Genomic DNA, 16767 nt, shown 5'->3' on the forward strand with positions numbered 1-16767 from the left:
GCCTCTAAGGAAAGTATGACTGTACCACGGTCGAAACAGGGCCCCGACCGTACAACTGGAATAAAAAGGGGAGAGACTTCAAAGACCTGGCAACTCCGAACAAAGAGGAGCTCACCAATCGGTCGATATCCGATCCCGCCTCGGGGAGGTCTATCGGTGCCGTCGATCCGCACGCGTGTGCATGAATGCAGCATGCCCAGACAAAGGGACGTCTGTACGAATAATGTACTGAATATGTAAGGCAAGATAACAGCTGAAATGGAATAACAAACTATACCCTGGATATTTCAAGAAAGCATCTGGAGGTATTCTACCTAGGTTGCCTTTCATCTGAGGCAAGATGACATAACTCCGTGACCCGAGGGTCAGGCATAGATAACTCCATGACTCATAGGCCAGGTATAATCAACTCCATGACCCGTAGGTCAGGTATGCGCAACTCCGTGACCCATCGGTCAGGCAAAAATTCCATGACCCGTGGGCCAGGTGTATACAAACACATAACGATAACTCGAAGGCGACATAATAGCCTATAAGCAACATATACACTAATTATACCTCATGTCATTCAATCATCTTATAAAACACAACTATTTTTATACTCGTTCTTAACTAGAAAGGAGTACTACAATAGGGTTATGGTAACCTAAGTATAATCTTCGTGAATAGCACATCTTTGTGCGAATAGTCAAGGATGTCTCAATAGTAGGAATCATGCCAATGAAAAGAAGGAATAGCCTTAACATACCTGAAGCTTACTTCTCGACTTTCCAACTTACTTCTTGTCTTTTAATCTACAAAATATCTTTCGTAGTCTCACAATCTACATAAAAAATCATTCATACTATTGTTAGGCTTATCGTCACATGCTTGTCTTAAGCCTTCAAATTAAATCCTTTTAGAATCTGCAGAAATTTGGGCAGCATCTCCCCTGTTTATATCTCTATCCCGAAATCACAACACCAACAACCAACAACAATGACAACTCTAATATCAACAACATCATTATCAGTACCAATATATTCCATAAAATATCCCACACGATGTCTACCCAATTTCCCAACCAACTAATCCACTACACGATGATTTAATAACTCTATCTTTGTAAATAAACCTAAATCAATATCAATAAAGAGATATCCATACCTTGTTCTTAATAGAACAACAATATCTTCAAAATCTACTTTGAATTCAGGCCAACATCCACCGCAAAACAACACTATAATCAAACTATACGTTAGCCGAGCCTTGATTAGTACTCTGCCACTTGAAATCACTCAAATCCCTTAATTCTATGGTATATATGCCCATCCATGTTTGCTGAGCTTTTTGGGAAATTATTGGATGGAGAAAAGGGGATTTAGGTCCTTATATAGTGTGTGGAAGTCGGTGGAAATCGACTTAAAATTGCTCTGCGCGTTCGCGCCATCCCAACCGCGTTCGCGCAAGGTTATTTCCCTGCTATGGTAGTCCGTCTTCAAATGCTCATAATGTTAGATTCCAATGTCAGATCGATGCACGGTTTGTTGCATTGGAAACTAGACTTCATGAACTCCAATTTAGGCATTTGTTTTACTTCAAAACTCCTAATATACTAGGAGATATCCTTCTCTCAAGTTAGACCAAATTATCGTATGAAACCTTGCCCATCCTCTTTCCAAAGCTCCAAAAAACTTAACTTCCTTAAGCCACTTGCCCTCCAATCCTTCCATGACCTAGTACATGAACTTAAACCCTTATAACCATAAGAGGGACGTATATAATCTAATATATCCTATAAAAAACCCCAGTGTCTGCAATTGGACAGCTAACACCTAACGAATCTCAACGTACAAAATTACGAGGTGCAACAAATAAATCAAGCAAGCGGAAAAGAATAATTACGTAAGTATCACAATAATATATAATAGAAATAGTGCAGAAATAAGGAAACACCCCCAGGGTCTGATCTAAGTCATCCGAGAGCATCTAAAAGATATAATACAAGTTTGGAATAATATAATAATACATCAATCTGTCTGTGCCTCAGAGTAGAAAAGTAAGACGTGATAATAAAAGGAGTCTTCAAGGCGGCGAACGACTCGTGCTCACCCTGGAAACTCGACGCTAATGCTGAAGGCGACTATCAGCCAGGGGAGATGGATGAAGACCCAACCTGGTACTCTGCATTCATAAAAGAATACAACAAGTGTAGATCAGTACAAAACCACAGTACTGGTAGGTATCATAGGCTAACTAAGTATAGCTAACATAATTCAGATAATAAAGCAAGATAGGCAGATAAACCAACAAGTATAAGTCAAACATAATCGAAGCCAAGTACACATCATCACCTAAGTAGAGCATCTAATCCCAAATGTGCCAAGTCTCAATATGTTAAATCCGAATCCAACATCACAAGTAAAACACCAAATCATCTCAATGTAAGCCGTGATGCAATGCAATGCAATAATGTATGAATGCAAATGCTATGTACAATGCCGAAAATATCGACATCTGCAAAGGTGACTCGCGATGTCTAAGTGCCACACATGATCTTTGCCCACGGGGATTCTCCACTGGAGGCGAAGTCCAACAATCCATGATTCCGGACTAAAGACAATATCCGTTTAAAAAACCATCAACTTCGTGTAATGCATGTATCAACATCAATAATCGGATCAATTTACATATCGGTGTTTCTCCGACAATATCATATACATAACTCATATGAACTCTAACCTCGCATTAACATCAACCCGTAAAGTACTACACTATCACAATCAAGAAGGACTAATAGATCCCAATATCTACTAACAGCACATGGCATCAAGCCACTACAATAGAATAATCAAGTCACAACACAACAACAATACAACCTAAGACAATATCCACCCAATTTCATATCGAAGGTTTACATACTTTCTCCGATAATATCATATAAATATATGCTTCGCTACACGAAGTCTCCAAGGGTAAGCCATAACCTACCGAGAACAACAATACAAGCCTTGCCTTCCGCTCGAGCCTCAAGATAGAGAAAGTCTAGGTATATTTGAAATCTAGATTAGAAATCATGAAGATCGATACCTATCTTGCAATCATTCAAATTAGGTCAAAACCCAACCCTAGAATTTGGGAAAACGGGGCTCACAAGGTCAAAACAAAAAATTCGAGGGTAAAATATCCAATTAAACACTAGATGATCAAAACCCATCAACTAATTACTAATTTAGCTCAAGGATTCATCCAATTTAGAAATCCAAGCAAAACTCTCAATTTTGGGTATAAACCCTAACTCTTAGATTCAAGAATTCAACACTAATAATCGGAGATATATGATTAACAACCTTAGATACATTATAATCTAGCATAAACCCAATCAATTAATCAAGATTACAAGCCTAGAAGGAGAATTCATAAAAACTCTCTTTTAATCCACAAGTTCTTAAAGAAACTAGCACATTTTGTAGATTTCCTATAATGATTAATGGAATAAGGAATGGTAATGAAGATGGAAGAGCTTACCACAATGATTCTCCCCTAAGAAATGCCTTGAAATGATCCGAAAGCTCTATTTTCGGAGTGGGTAATGAATGAAAGACTTAGGGCCTTTTAAATAAGAAATCTGGTCCGTTGGCCGCTTCCGCGCTACCGCTTCCGCGGTTCAGCCAGCGGTTTTGAGCGTGCTTTCGTGCCACCCCCTCAGCGGTTCATCCGTGCTTTCGCGTGGGCTTCCGCACTACCTCTTTGAAGCCAAAGCGGTCACCAGACACCAGATTTTTCTAGTATCTTTCAAAACTTGAAATCGACCCTTGGAACTATCCTGGAACCTCCCGAACACAAACCAAATATGCAGATATACCTAAAAACACGCTACGAATGCACTCGTGGCCTCAAAATTCCTATTAGAGGTCTCGTTGACAGAGTCAACCCCCGATACCTCAAATTCAAATTCACAACCTAAGTCTCAAAATGCATATGAGTGCATTGGAAACCAAACCAGGTATGCACACAAGTTCTAATTGACCATCCGAACCTCTCAGAATCGACAGATTTTCGAAAAAGGTTTGTTTACCCAAAAGTCAATTTTAAGTCAACTCTTTTTCACTTTAGGCCTAAATCTCACAAAAAGTTGCCCGAATCAAGTTTAAACACCTCGGAAAGCATGTCAACGGTCCCCTCGAGTTAAAAGGGCCGAAAATGCAGTAACGACAAAACGGGTCATTACATACCCCCAGATTTAAAGGTGCTTGAAGCAGATTATCATTTAGCCTTGAAGAGCATCATATATCTAGTAATTAAGTGTCTTAATTTGTGTTCTCTCCATTTATCATGGGGTGGTCATGAATGTTCCGAATGGCAAGTTAATGTGTTGAAGCCCCTACAGTATTTAAGTAGGACAATTATATCCAGGTTTTCATCTCTCCCTCAAGTATTTAAGTAGGACAATTATATCAAGTTTTCATCTCTCCCTCACATATATGTATGTTTAATATTCTTGTCAAATTGTTCCCTATTAATAATTATTATTTCTGTTGCAGTGTGACTTTCACCAAAGGGATTATTTTCACATTTGTTTTCCTGGAGGAAAAAAAAAATTGGTTATAAGTTTAAAAATAAAAAAGGGATCTCAATTGATCTGAACCCATCTTGGTATATCGATAATTTCATGGGTTTTTCAATAAGTTACCATCCTAATGAAGCAAATATGGTATTAATAGCTGCATTGGTCTGCAAATCTGACCCTGAAAGAAAACATTCTTTGAAGTGTGTCATCCTTGAATCTAATCCTTTTCCTTCTGCCAAGTGTTTCATCTACATACCATCTAAAACATTGTGGCATGCTTATGACAATAAAGAAGGGAAGAACCCAAATGATTATTGCATATTTGAGGTATCTACATAGTCAGGGGAGGAAGCATGTTGAGGAGTTCGCCTGGAGTATGAGAGTAGATTTAGGAGATGGAGAAGGATGCGGCTAATGGAATTTAGAAAACTCGAGCCATCACACACTTCTAGTTTGCAGGTGTCTGCTGAGCATAACATTGCAACGGACTGGACAACATTCGGGCTAAAAGAATGAAGATCTAGAGATGGATCAAGCAGCAATGGTTTTGTTGTGCATCAAGTATCAGGTTTGTCCTCCTTGACTAAATTTGATAGGCATAATACATAAACAGGCCCTTAAATTTGGCCACGTAAGTATGCCCTCCAATTTTGGGTGTGCACAAGTAGGCACCTCAACTTGTCTCCACTTTGTCAGCTGAACACTCCAACTTACAAAAGGATCATCTAGACACTTCTAAAATTTATGTGCCATGCCAGCATTTTTGTTTACGTGTTCAAATTTATACAAGTTGAGGTGCCTACTTGTGCACACCTAAAGTTGGAGGGTATATTTGCCAGTTGAGGCCAAGTTTGAGGGCTTGTTTATGTATTATGCCAAGTTGATATTTGTAATTGTAATATATAGGTTGGACTTCCTGAGGATCTTGAATCTTTGCACTCCTTGCTGTATGTGTAGATTATCATTTAACCAAGCGGAAGTCTCCAGATTTTTCGCATTCTCGATGGACAACTGAAACATGATTCTCTGAAAATTAGAATTAAAATTGCATGTATGAATAACTACATTAACATTAATTCTTCAATGGTGGGATTGTAAGCTACCTTTGTAATTATGTGCAGTTGGTGGCTGCAATTTTTTGACCGTCTTTGTTCCATGTTGGATACAGTTCTTAGTGGAACAAAACGTCCTTTTCTAGAAACTCTAGAAGTTTCCTTCAATTTTAGTACATCATGATCTCAATACGAAAATAAAAATTTCGATCCATTCTGATATCATAAAGTTTCAAAGAAAATGAAAGTACTCTTGAAAAATATTTTAGTAAGTTATCCCTACTCTCACTAAAATATTTTTCCAAGACACTAACTTATAATCTTCATCTATTTGTAATCCCTCGCTAATTACCCTGCCTGTTAGATTGATAATTTATCTCAGGTTAATTTTTGACTCGTAAATCCATGTTTCCTCACTTAGAAATAGGATCCTAGGAGTGGCGTTTAAGCCACTTTGCTACGATATCGGGAAGCTTAATGTTGATAGCCACTTTGATACGATATCGGGAAGCTTAATGTTGATAATGACTCGAGTTGGAGCTGATCCTTAATACCATCTAGTGTTAACTTTCAATTTCATGAAGATGGACACTTTGAGGAGCAATTCATGGAGAGTATGCAACCTCTTGGGAATTCAAGGAAGCTCAAGTGCACATCTTCAAGCTATACATTCCTTGATCATGAAGCTGGAGCTCTTGAAGATGATAGAAGGTCAACGGGTGGCGGCCTTTAAGATATGGGAGATAGTTTGGATGGAAGAGTCCAAGACTGCTACATTTAAAGAAGAGCCTTTCCTTGATAATGGCTAGATTTTAAATGTAGCTAGTAGTTAAATTCCATATGTGGCTAGTTGTCAAATAAGTGTGACTAGGCATGCAAAGGCAAAACTATATATACTTGTCTTAGCCTATTTTCATTAGTTAGTTTTGAGATTAATGAAACTTTTATGAGTGTAGTTTCTCCCTCATGGAGCTTAGGTTAATACTTAGTCATTAGTGGGTGGATTCCCTATCTCTTAGCTTGGAACATCTCTTGGATAATCTAGGATTAGAATTCCATGTATGAGTTCAAGTTCCCTTCCCCCTTGGATTGAATTCATCTTTTGATTGTTGATTAGTCACAATTATAGTTGAATTAATCCTTTCTTTCTTCTATCTCATCCCCTCTTCTATCTCATATATCGATTTCTCCTTTATTTAATTTCCAGGTGTTTTCATACTTTCCTAATTAGGATCATATCACAGTTGATCAATTTACTAAGAGGAAACATGTGATTATGAGTCGGTAGCTCAGCATAAGGCAGAGTGGTGAATCTAACAGAAGCAATTAGCCAGTGACCTTTGGTAAATAAATTTTGGCGGTTAATTTATCTTATCTTATTTGCATGCAGCAACCCTGTAACACCCCGTACTTTCGGGATAAGGTTTGACTCGTAATACTGGGATCTAATGGATCCAAGATGGGAGGTGCAGGAAGTGGTTTGAAATACCTTTAATTCCATCCATATAAGGATCAGGTCAATCATATATATGTACAAAAGGTTATGCACGTTTTACTAAGACCTATCAGTGGTGGTCGTCCACGGGCATGCAACGTGAGCAGACTGGCGACCCAAGGCCATGTTATGATTGGAAGGGCAGCGAAGAGAGGCCCATTGCATGCACGAGCGAGTGCGCACTGCTGGGCATGCAATGCGTCTTCCTTGACGTGCGTTCCCTACAACCTTTTAAAGTGTGTTCTTCCTGATTTTTCATTTCATTCTTCACTTCTTCAAACCCTAGCACGAATTTTCTCTCCTCTGCTCATCCTCCCACATCAAGGTAAGCTCTTTCATGTACTTCTAAGTAATTCTAACGATTATACATGAATTCTAAGCGAAATCCTACTCTACAATCCTAAGGTTTTCAAGAAAATCCTTCTCGAGGGTTCAAGTGAAGGAATTGGAGTTCTTCATCAAAAGTTTGGATTTTCCTTTGGGTTTTGAAGCTAATAAGGTATGTAAGACTTTCCTATTCCAAATGATTATAGCTTTGAATTGGTGATTATGGACTAAGTTCTTGAGAGATAAGCTAATAGGTTATATAGTAAGAAACGTATGAACTATTGTATGGTTTGGATTGTTGACTTAGGGTTGTTGTAATCAGATGAAGAATGATTTTAATTATATCTATTTCAGATTTTAGAATCAGCTGGAAGCAAGAGGTTGGGTAATTGGATAAAGAAACACCATTAATGAGGGTTGTGGAGCTTTATTCCCACAAGGTGTTTGATAAAATGCCTAGATGATCAACGCATGAGTATTCTTACTAATATTGATTCCTTTTGATGTATATTGCTCTAGATTAACGTCGAAAGGGGTGGGGTGACGAACGTTGTAATACGCTAAAAGGTCGGAATTGAGGTATGTGAGGCTAAGTCACTACGTTTGGGAATGTTAATGATTCTCCTTACGCCACGTTGCGCCGCGTTCTTTTACAACGTTACAAATTGCATCAGAAATATAGTTAAGTTTAGTTCCTTAAATAGTTGCAGAACTTCTATTCCCTAGTTTCGCAGTTCATTCATGACTTTCATTCCAAACGTTGTGAGCTCGGTACGTAATCAATATAGACTTGTGTTTGATGCCCATGAGTGTCAGTCTAGAATACTCAGTATGTTATAAACAATTAAAGTTTAAGTTCTCATAATTAGTCATGAATACATGTCTTAGCCTAGTTCTATTCAGTATTCCAATATAATGTAACTCAGTATGATTCAGTATTCTAGTATCATGTAACTCAGTATTATTCAGTACTCATGTATTATAGTATGTTTCTCAATTCTTGATTTTAAATCCCTGAATGTTAAATAGTTGTATTTGGGCTTGAGGCCGTAGTTTATGCGTTATGCATCTTTGGGCCTGAGGCCGCAGTTGTGTATACTTGGGCCGAATTTCGTAGCTTGTGCACATATATATTGGGCCAGGCGAAGTACGTACTTATTTACTCGGATAAAAATGTGTGGTTTCTCATTCATAACAGGGAGTATTCACATCTTTACTTCTTTGTTCGGTTCATCTATCAGTTATCAATTATCAGTTCAGTTTTAGTATCAGTAGTTACAGTTCTTTCTTTCAGTTGCTTTACATACTAGTGCAATTTAAATGTATTGACGTCCCCTTTTATTGCTCGGGGGCCTGCATTTCATGATACAGGTACAGATTTACAGGATGATGGATCTGCTCGCCAGGATTCTTGTATCAAGCTCAAGCTTGCGAGACCCCCGATTCCTTCGGGTGTTATCATATTTTCAGTTTTTACAATATTTCAGTCAATGAGGTATGTCAGGGGCCTTGTCCTGGTAAACAGTCATACTTCATTATTCATATAGGCTTCATAGACTATAGTGGCGATCAGATGTTTAGAAGGCTTGGTGTTAGCGTTGTCGGCTACTTATTTATACATTCAGACTTTCAGTATATCAGCATGTGTTAGTTTATTTTTCGCATTCAATATGTTATGATATCACATTTTGGTTCAGCCAACCAGTTGGTTCGTTGGGTCACATATTGTTAGGCACCAGGTGCCGTGTAACATCCAAACCCAGGTTCGGGGCGTGACAAACTCTTAGGACACTGTTGAAGTGTGGCAATTGTGATCCATTGAACAATTCTACCCATGAAGAAGGTGAAGACAAGGAAGAGTTGACTAGTCACAATTAGGTTCTGTCTTGTTGTTGAAAAAATAAAAACTTTGGTTGTTGAATATTTTTGATAAGTTTTCTTTCTTCTAAGACGTATTATTCGATAATTGGTTGTTTTTGGTGTATTCTATTTATTATTGTTATTGAGTAATTTGTAATTGGCTCTTATTTATTATTGAGGTTGAATTGGTGAATTTCTGGCTGAAATTGGTGTTTGGTTTGTCCAGCATCGCATGTATAGTTGTTTCTTCTGGTTGTCAGGTGGTACAGCTCGCTGCTTGAGAAAAATATACCAGAATTAGCAAAAGACTATCGAGAGTCTCTCTTGGTAACACTAACCATATTTTAATAACACTGACGGAAACCATTGGTAATGTAATTAAAAATTTCCATGATATTGAATATACTGATGGATAGATGGGATTTTTCTTTCTTTTTCATAATGAACTGACACTTGTCCTTCTGTACTTTAAATCTAATGTTTAACAAGTATACGATAGCTTCCATCGGTACATTTTATTTTCGCCTAGAAATTTTGTCGGGTATCTAATCGATAGGGCTTGTAATGAGCTCCATCTGAAGATACCAAGGATGTCTCCTAGTAATTATTACTGAGATAGAATTTTTCTGGATACCCTGTATCAATGGACTTTCATCGACAAGGGCTGATTACCGAGTAACTTCGTTGATAATGTTCATCGGTAAAATGCGAAAATGTAGTAGTGTGAACCTGTGCTCTAGACATAGCACATGAAGTAGCAGCACATCTTTTGTCGTAAGAGATTCGAATGGGGATTTGGTGCATGCTGTTACTAGATGATCACGTAAACACAATGTTTAAAATTCATGTAGTAAGAGATTCGGATGAGGACTTGTATAAAGTTGAACAAGTAAATAAAAATGCTGACATGGCACATAAATTTTGAAGGTGTCTAGATGATCATTTTGTAAGTTGGAGTATTCAACTGACAAAGTAGAGACAAGTTGAGGTGCCTGTGCACAGAAGTTAAAAGTTAAGTATACTTGTCACCGAGGCCAAGTTTGAGGGCCTGTTTATGTATTATGCCATGCCTAAAATATAGTAGTTGTAGTTGGATATTGTATTTTTGAAGTTGAAAAGATATTCAAGACAATACCTACTCAAAAGCAGAAAGAAATAAAAGGAAACTTTTTTCTTTGTTGGTTTTCGAGTGTTATTAGGATTTAGATCCTTTCTAGGAAAGGATTAGACCTAATAGTATAAATACGTGCTAGCTAGGATTTATTAAGTAGGACAGAATATAGAACCTAAGAGTACTCAATCTTGTAACTTACTTTCTCCCTTGATATTAATAAAAGTGTCGACCGTTCTCCATGGACTAAGATCACATCTATCCGAACCACGTTAATTACTATATTTTTATCGTTTCCGCGCTAACAGTATTTATAGAGATCTCTATTTACAAGCTAGTGCCAACATATGCTAAAATATTACTGCAATAGCGTTCTCGATTGTTGTGGTTTAGACAAAAGTCATACTAATATCTCAGTCTCAGATCCAATATTTTAACTGCAATTAGAAGTATTATAAATTCTAATAGAGAATTTGTTTTGATTCCCTTTTCATTTGGTTGTCGTCGTCTTTTCCAACTTTGTTTTTTCTTCCCTTTTGACCAAGTCAGATCTACTCCCCTGTCTCACTCTTTAATTTCTCACAATAATGATGAAGATCGGGTTCAAATTTATGACAGATAGGAAGATGATAGGAAGTTTCCCCATAGACCAAATTCTGCAATCACATAGCTGAGAATTAATTTGGTTGTTAGGCTTCCAATATTGCTATTTATTAAGAAGCAGAACAACTATATTATTTGAGTTTTATCACCATAAACCCAAACCTGAGAATTTCCTGTTAAGCTTTAGCAATATTCTTCAACAATGTATCAGGCTTCTTATTCCAAAAATTTGCAAGCATGATGTCTTTTTGAGTTTTAGAGGTGAAGATACACGTAGAACCTTTGTGAGTCATTTCTTTAATGCTCTAAAACAAAGAGGAATCCACGCTTTCAAAGACGATGAGCGATTGGAAACTGGAAAATCAATTTCTGGTGAACTTTTGAAAGCTATAGAAGAGTCTAGATTTGCTATTGTGATATTTTCCAAAAAATATGCATCCTCAAGATGGTGCTTAGAGGAGCTTGCACACATCATAAAGTGCAAAAATGAATTGGATCAGATTGTGATTCCAGTCTTCTATGATGTGAGTCCATCAAATGTGTCCCATCAAAATGCCCCTTTTGCTAAATCCTTTTCCAAGCATGAGAAAAATTACAAAGATGATTTGGAGAAGGTTCAAAGATGGAGGGATGCATTCTCGGAGGCACGGAAAATATCAGGGTATCATTTACAAAATTTCAAGTAAGCATTTTTTTTCTAGGTTTCTCATTCTCAAGAGGAAAAAGACCAAACATTTAGCTACAATTCCACACAATTTTCTACTATACTTTTTTCGAAAAAGGAACAAAGATCTAGGAAAATAGAGACACATATGGTAGTCAGTTTACTTATAATTATAAATTAGATTAGTGGATAGACCTTGAGTGTCACACCCCAACCTGGGGGGAGGGGGGTGTGGCCGGCACCCGGCACCCAAAGGGCCGAGCGAACCAGCTGTGATATTTGAACTCTGTAACATGAATCAATGGCCAACAAGGCTACTGAATAACAATTGTAAGAAGTTATCATGACAACCTACAAGAAGAAAAGGCCCAACAATACATATATGCATAACTAGGGCCGACAAGGCCACAACCAAGAAAGATAACTAGTCAGAAGGTCGGCAAGGCCAAACACAATATCTATACACTGACTGATAGTCTGTAAGCCTCTAAAAGCACTAATATGCATCACCGGCCGGGGACAAAGAGCCCCGTCGTACCCGATATACCATATATATATATATATATATATATATATATATATATATATATATATATATATATATATATATATATATATATATATATATATATATATATATATATATACATGCATGCATCCTATTTAATGACTCTGACCAGCAACTCCGGAGAATGGAGTGTGAACATCCCTACTGAATTCTAGTATCCTACTGAGAAAGGTACACCAATCCATCTACCGAACTTGTGGGCATGATCACAATGCACAAAATGCGTCAGTACGAAAGATGTACCGAGTATGTAAGGCGGTAAGCATAAACATAACATAACATAAGAGATATAAATAACAAGAGGGGAGATATAGAGGCAACCTGAAACTCTGAACGAGGCCACTGAGGGCGACCAGAAGCATGACATAAATGTAAATGCATGCTCGTAAAATAATTCCTCACAGTGGAGGCTTATAACATATCATATCATATAATAATATATATCCCTCTGTGGGGTGAGCTCATCATCATATGATCATCTCTGCCCAACTGATCGCCGTATACACAAGACAGAAAGTCCGTGTCTACCGCCTATGACACGACGCGGTAATGAAAGAAATCCATCTAGGTGCACATCTACGTGTCTAACCGGCCGATTATAGCATGACACGGTAATGAAAATAAATACATATATATAAGTGCAATGCAAGACTGACCTCAGAAGGGATATCATAGAAGGAGTCGGACTGACCTATTGTCGTTATTTTTCGACTATTGTTATTGTCGCTACGTTCATCATTCTTTAATCAATAGGCCAAAGAAATAAAAGTACAGGGAAACATCCTGTTATGAATTATACACAAAGCCAAAGTTGGCCAAACTCTTATGAAATATGATCGACACAACTTTTATCGGAAAGAGTGTGCCAACAAGAGGTTTGTTACCTTGGAGTAATAGACAAAAAGATAAGGATTAACTCAACTAAAGGAAGTACAATCACTCAACTTTGATGTGAAGAGTACTATCACTAATATCATTCTTCATTCGATAAACAACAGGGATACGAAATGTGAAAGGTACTTCAATACAAGCTATTCGTGAGAAAAGGGTAAGCTTAACCATTTTGGAACATAATCGACACAAGTTGAACGGAAAGTCTTTTAATCGATAGCCAAAAGGAGATGTGGAACATAATTTGGTATAAGTCATAGATAAAGTATGTTTCAGCTCAATTATCATGGAACGCGATCGATCCAAGTTAACGGAACAACCTTTCAATGAAAGGTCATATGAAATCTAGTCATGCCACAAAGAGAATAGAAAGCCCTACATACCACGTCGATGAAGTTTTCCATGTTCCATGAGTCCTTGAATACCTTACGAATGATCACCTACATCATACAAACAATATGGGATCAATTCCAAGTTCATAGCTTATGAAAATACTCATTGAGGCATTTCATCAAACGACTTGCGAGCGTAAGTTAGTAGGGTCATTTATAGTTTGGTTTCTTCATTCAAGACTACCATTTTTCTTCTCCTTTACTCCTACTCTTCCTTATCAATCCATCTATAACTTCATAGCTCCAAATAATACATTTAAACCACAAGAAACAGCCCAAACAATCAAGTTCCTCCATAAGAGTTCCTTAGAGTTAATAAAGACTTGTCCTATGGGATTTCTCCTCCAATCTCTAAGTTAAATACTTGTAGAAGCTTAAGAAGACCATGAGAAGGGTAGAACATACCTTATACTTCAAAAATCACTCCAAAACAGAGATTACTTAAAGTTGAAGATTTCTTCCCAAAAGCGACACAACGAAGAAACGACGATTTACGATTACCACGTGAGTCCTTACGTTAAAGTTATTTGATTAGCCTTTGGATTTTCTTATGATTGATGGAGAAATGTTTGAGAGAGTATTGGGAGTGCTTAGGGTTTGTATCTTAGATAAAATGAGTTCCAAGATGATTTGTGGGTCTTTTATACAAAATGGAATAAGATGCCACCGACCTTGCACACTGCTCCCGCGACAGTTTACGTCCCTGGACGGAAATGCGAATATCTATCTATTCCGATGTCGTATTGATGAACGGTAAAATGTACTGGAAACCAGACTCATAGAACTTCAATTTGATAGTTGTATCACCCCGTAACTCCAAGTATATTGAGAGAAAAGCTCCTCGACATCTGACCCAAATTTCAGTGAAATTTATGAACTTAACTTGCGACGCCCTTTGTCAACTTTCGTATCACAACTCGTTTGACTTCCAAACTTAACAAACAAACATTATACAATTAAAATACTTCATATTATTACTTTCTTAGCATGTGAAGAACTCCTAATCTCACCCAAAAGTACAGGTTATCGTATTCCCAACTTACCGACTTTTGACGAAACTCATGCTTTTTTGATTCATTTACCCTCCAAACCTTTTGCCACTTACTAATATTATTTATAGACTCTTATAATCATTTATATTAATAAAATCAATCCCTTTTAACCGCAAGATAATTTCTTTTGAACTTGCGTCAACTAACTCATGATGCGACTTTAACGTGCGAAGATCCGGGGTGTAACATTGAGTATGTGCTTGTTTGATGATGTAACTAGATTTAAAAATTTTGTAGTTCATAATGGTTGATTTTTTTTCAAAATAAAAAGAAAAGAAACTACTCTGTGGCATTATCATGTGTTTGTTTTAGACAGTAGTCCATGACAGCTCTTGCTTTTAACCCGCGTGGTGGCCGAGTTGGTTGAGCAGGGATCTCCCAAATGGGGGGTCTCGGGTTCGAATCCCCCTGCATGATTTCTCGGTTGAGCTCGTCGGCCTAGTGCGGTTTACCTCTCCTATGTGGTTTGCGGGCTATTACGCAGGGGCGAATTTAAGTGGAGGTGAGGGTACCCTCAGCAAAAAAATATAGTGTATATATAGGGTAGATTTTTTCTGTTTATGTACATATATTAACTTTTGAACATCTTGAACATATGCAAAAGGTTAGCTCAAGCAGTCCAGGTTGTTCAAAATTGTCTCTAGCATCATAGGTTCGATTCTCATCAACAACATTATTTTTTATATTTAGCTTTTGCTGTTTTTTTTTTTTCAAACCCCCTGAGTGAAAATTCTGGATCCACCACTGCTATTACACTGGAGCGAGTTTACCCTATACGCACCCGAAGGGTAGCGGCTGGGGATTCCCTTGTCATAAAAAACTCTATCTGTTATTTCTATTTAATTTACTCTAAGATTCTTTTCCTTGTAATGTAGGGATGAGGCATATTGCATCAAGAAGCTAGTTGATGACATATTTCCTAAATCGCTTCAAGTTATTTCACCTTTTCCGGAAAGCTTAGTGGGTACGAAATCTCTGGTTGAGAAAGTAACCTCATTATTAGATAGGGAATCAAACGATGTTTGCTCTATTGGGATTTGGGGTATGGGCGGCATAGGCAAGACATAAATTGCAAGTGCTCTATAATCAAACATACCGTCATCGATTTGAAGCCGATTGTTTTCTTGGTGGTGTAGGAACATTTTATCAGATCAATGGACTAACATGGCTAGCAGAAGTCTTCATTTGCAAGCTCTTGGGTGAAAAGATGACTCTAACTAGTGAACACGAAGGGCTGATTACTTTAAAGAATGTGCTTCACTGGAAGAAATTGGAATTTTTGGTTGGAGGGCCAGAGTGGCTTAGTATGGGGATAACGTGTATGAAGTTCAACTATTAACTGAGGATGATGCTTTTGAATTGTTCAGTAGGCATGCTTTTAGAGAAAAATCACCAAAGACATATTTTATGGAACCTTCAAGAGAAGTGGTGAACTATGCTGGTCGACTCCCTTTAGCTCTTAAAGTTTTGGATTCTTCTTTTTACGAACGAGACAAAAAGCATTGGAGAAAAATAATTAATCTTCTGAAGGGAATCCCTCACAATGATATTCTAGGAAAGCTTAGGCTTAGTTTGATGAACTGGACAAAGATGAGAAGGAAATATTTCTAGATATTGCATGCTTGACTATATCTACTTTTACTCTTTATGTGGAACAAGTACTTGAGACTCGTGGTTTTCAACTGATAAGAGATTACCTTATCAAAAATCTCTGTTATCTATTAACATAAAGAATATAATCTTGATGCATAATATGATAAGAGATATGGGTGAAAATGTCACACGGAGAAGAGTATGCTACCAACAGAATATGGCTTCCCGAGGAGGTTCGTGACCTTTTCAAAGGAAAGTTGGTAAGCAATATTTAACGTAATTAATAATTTCATAAACTCTTAGTTCTGTTCACTTTTTTTTTGTTTCATTTTGTCCCTCAGCAATTAGATATATGTTTCACTCTTTACAGCAAATGTGGAAAGCCTATGTATCCCAAAAGATTACGATTTTGAAAATGATCCTTTCAATTATAGCGATGTTTTCAAGAGAATGCGAAGCTTATAAGTACTCATAATTGGTGATGGAACTTTTAGCTCGGACTGCGCTATCACTTATTGTTACGGCTACATGAGATGGATCTTGTCACAGGGCGATTCCTTTGAAAAGTTTGTGCTTAACAGATCCTTTCCCTTGTTCCTATTCCGTGAAT

General features: G+C 37.4%; 1 protein-coding gene across 1 annotated transcript; it reads left to right on the forward strand.

Annotated features, from left to right (window-relative positions):
• Positions 1-4690: 4690 nt before the first annotated feature.
• On the forward strand, positions 4691-15830 carry LOC132057859 (TMV resistance protein N-like). Its single transcript, XM_059450446.1, has 6 exons — positions 4691-4876; positions 5456-5496; positions 5671-5735; positions 6186-6320; positions 11070-11679; positions 15440-15830. Exons 1-6 carry the CDS (start codon positions 4691-4693, stop codon positions 15630-15632), a joined length of 1230 nt encoding a protein of 409 aa, XP_059306429.1. The 3' UTR covers positions 15633-15830.
• Positions 15831-16767: the final 937 nt, after the last annotated feature.

This window comes from Lycium ferocissimum, chromosome 5 (genome assembly GCF_029784015.1).
Source record: "Lycium ferocissimum isolate CSIRO_LF1 chromosome 5, AGI_CSIRO_Lferr_CH_V1, whole genome shotgun sequence".
NCBI classification, from domain to species: Eukaryota; Viridiplantae; Streptophyta; class Magnoliopsida; order Solanales; family Solanaceae; genus Lycium; species Lycium ferocissimum.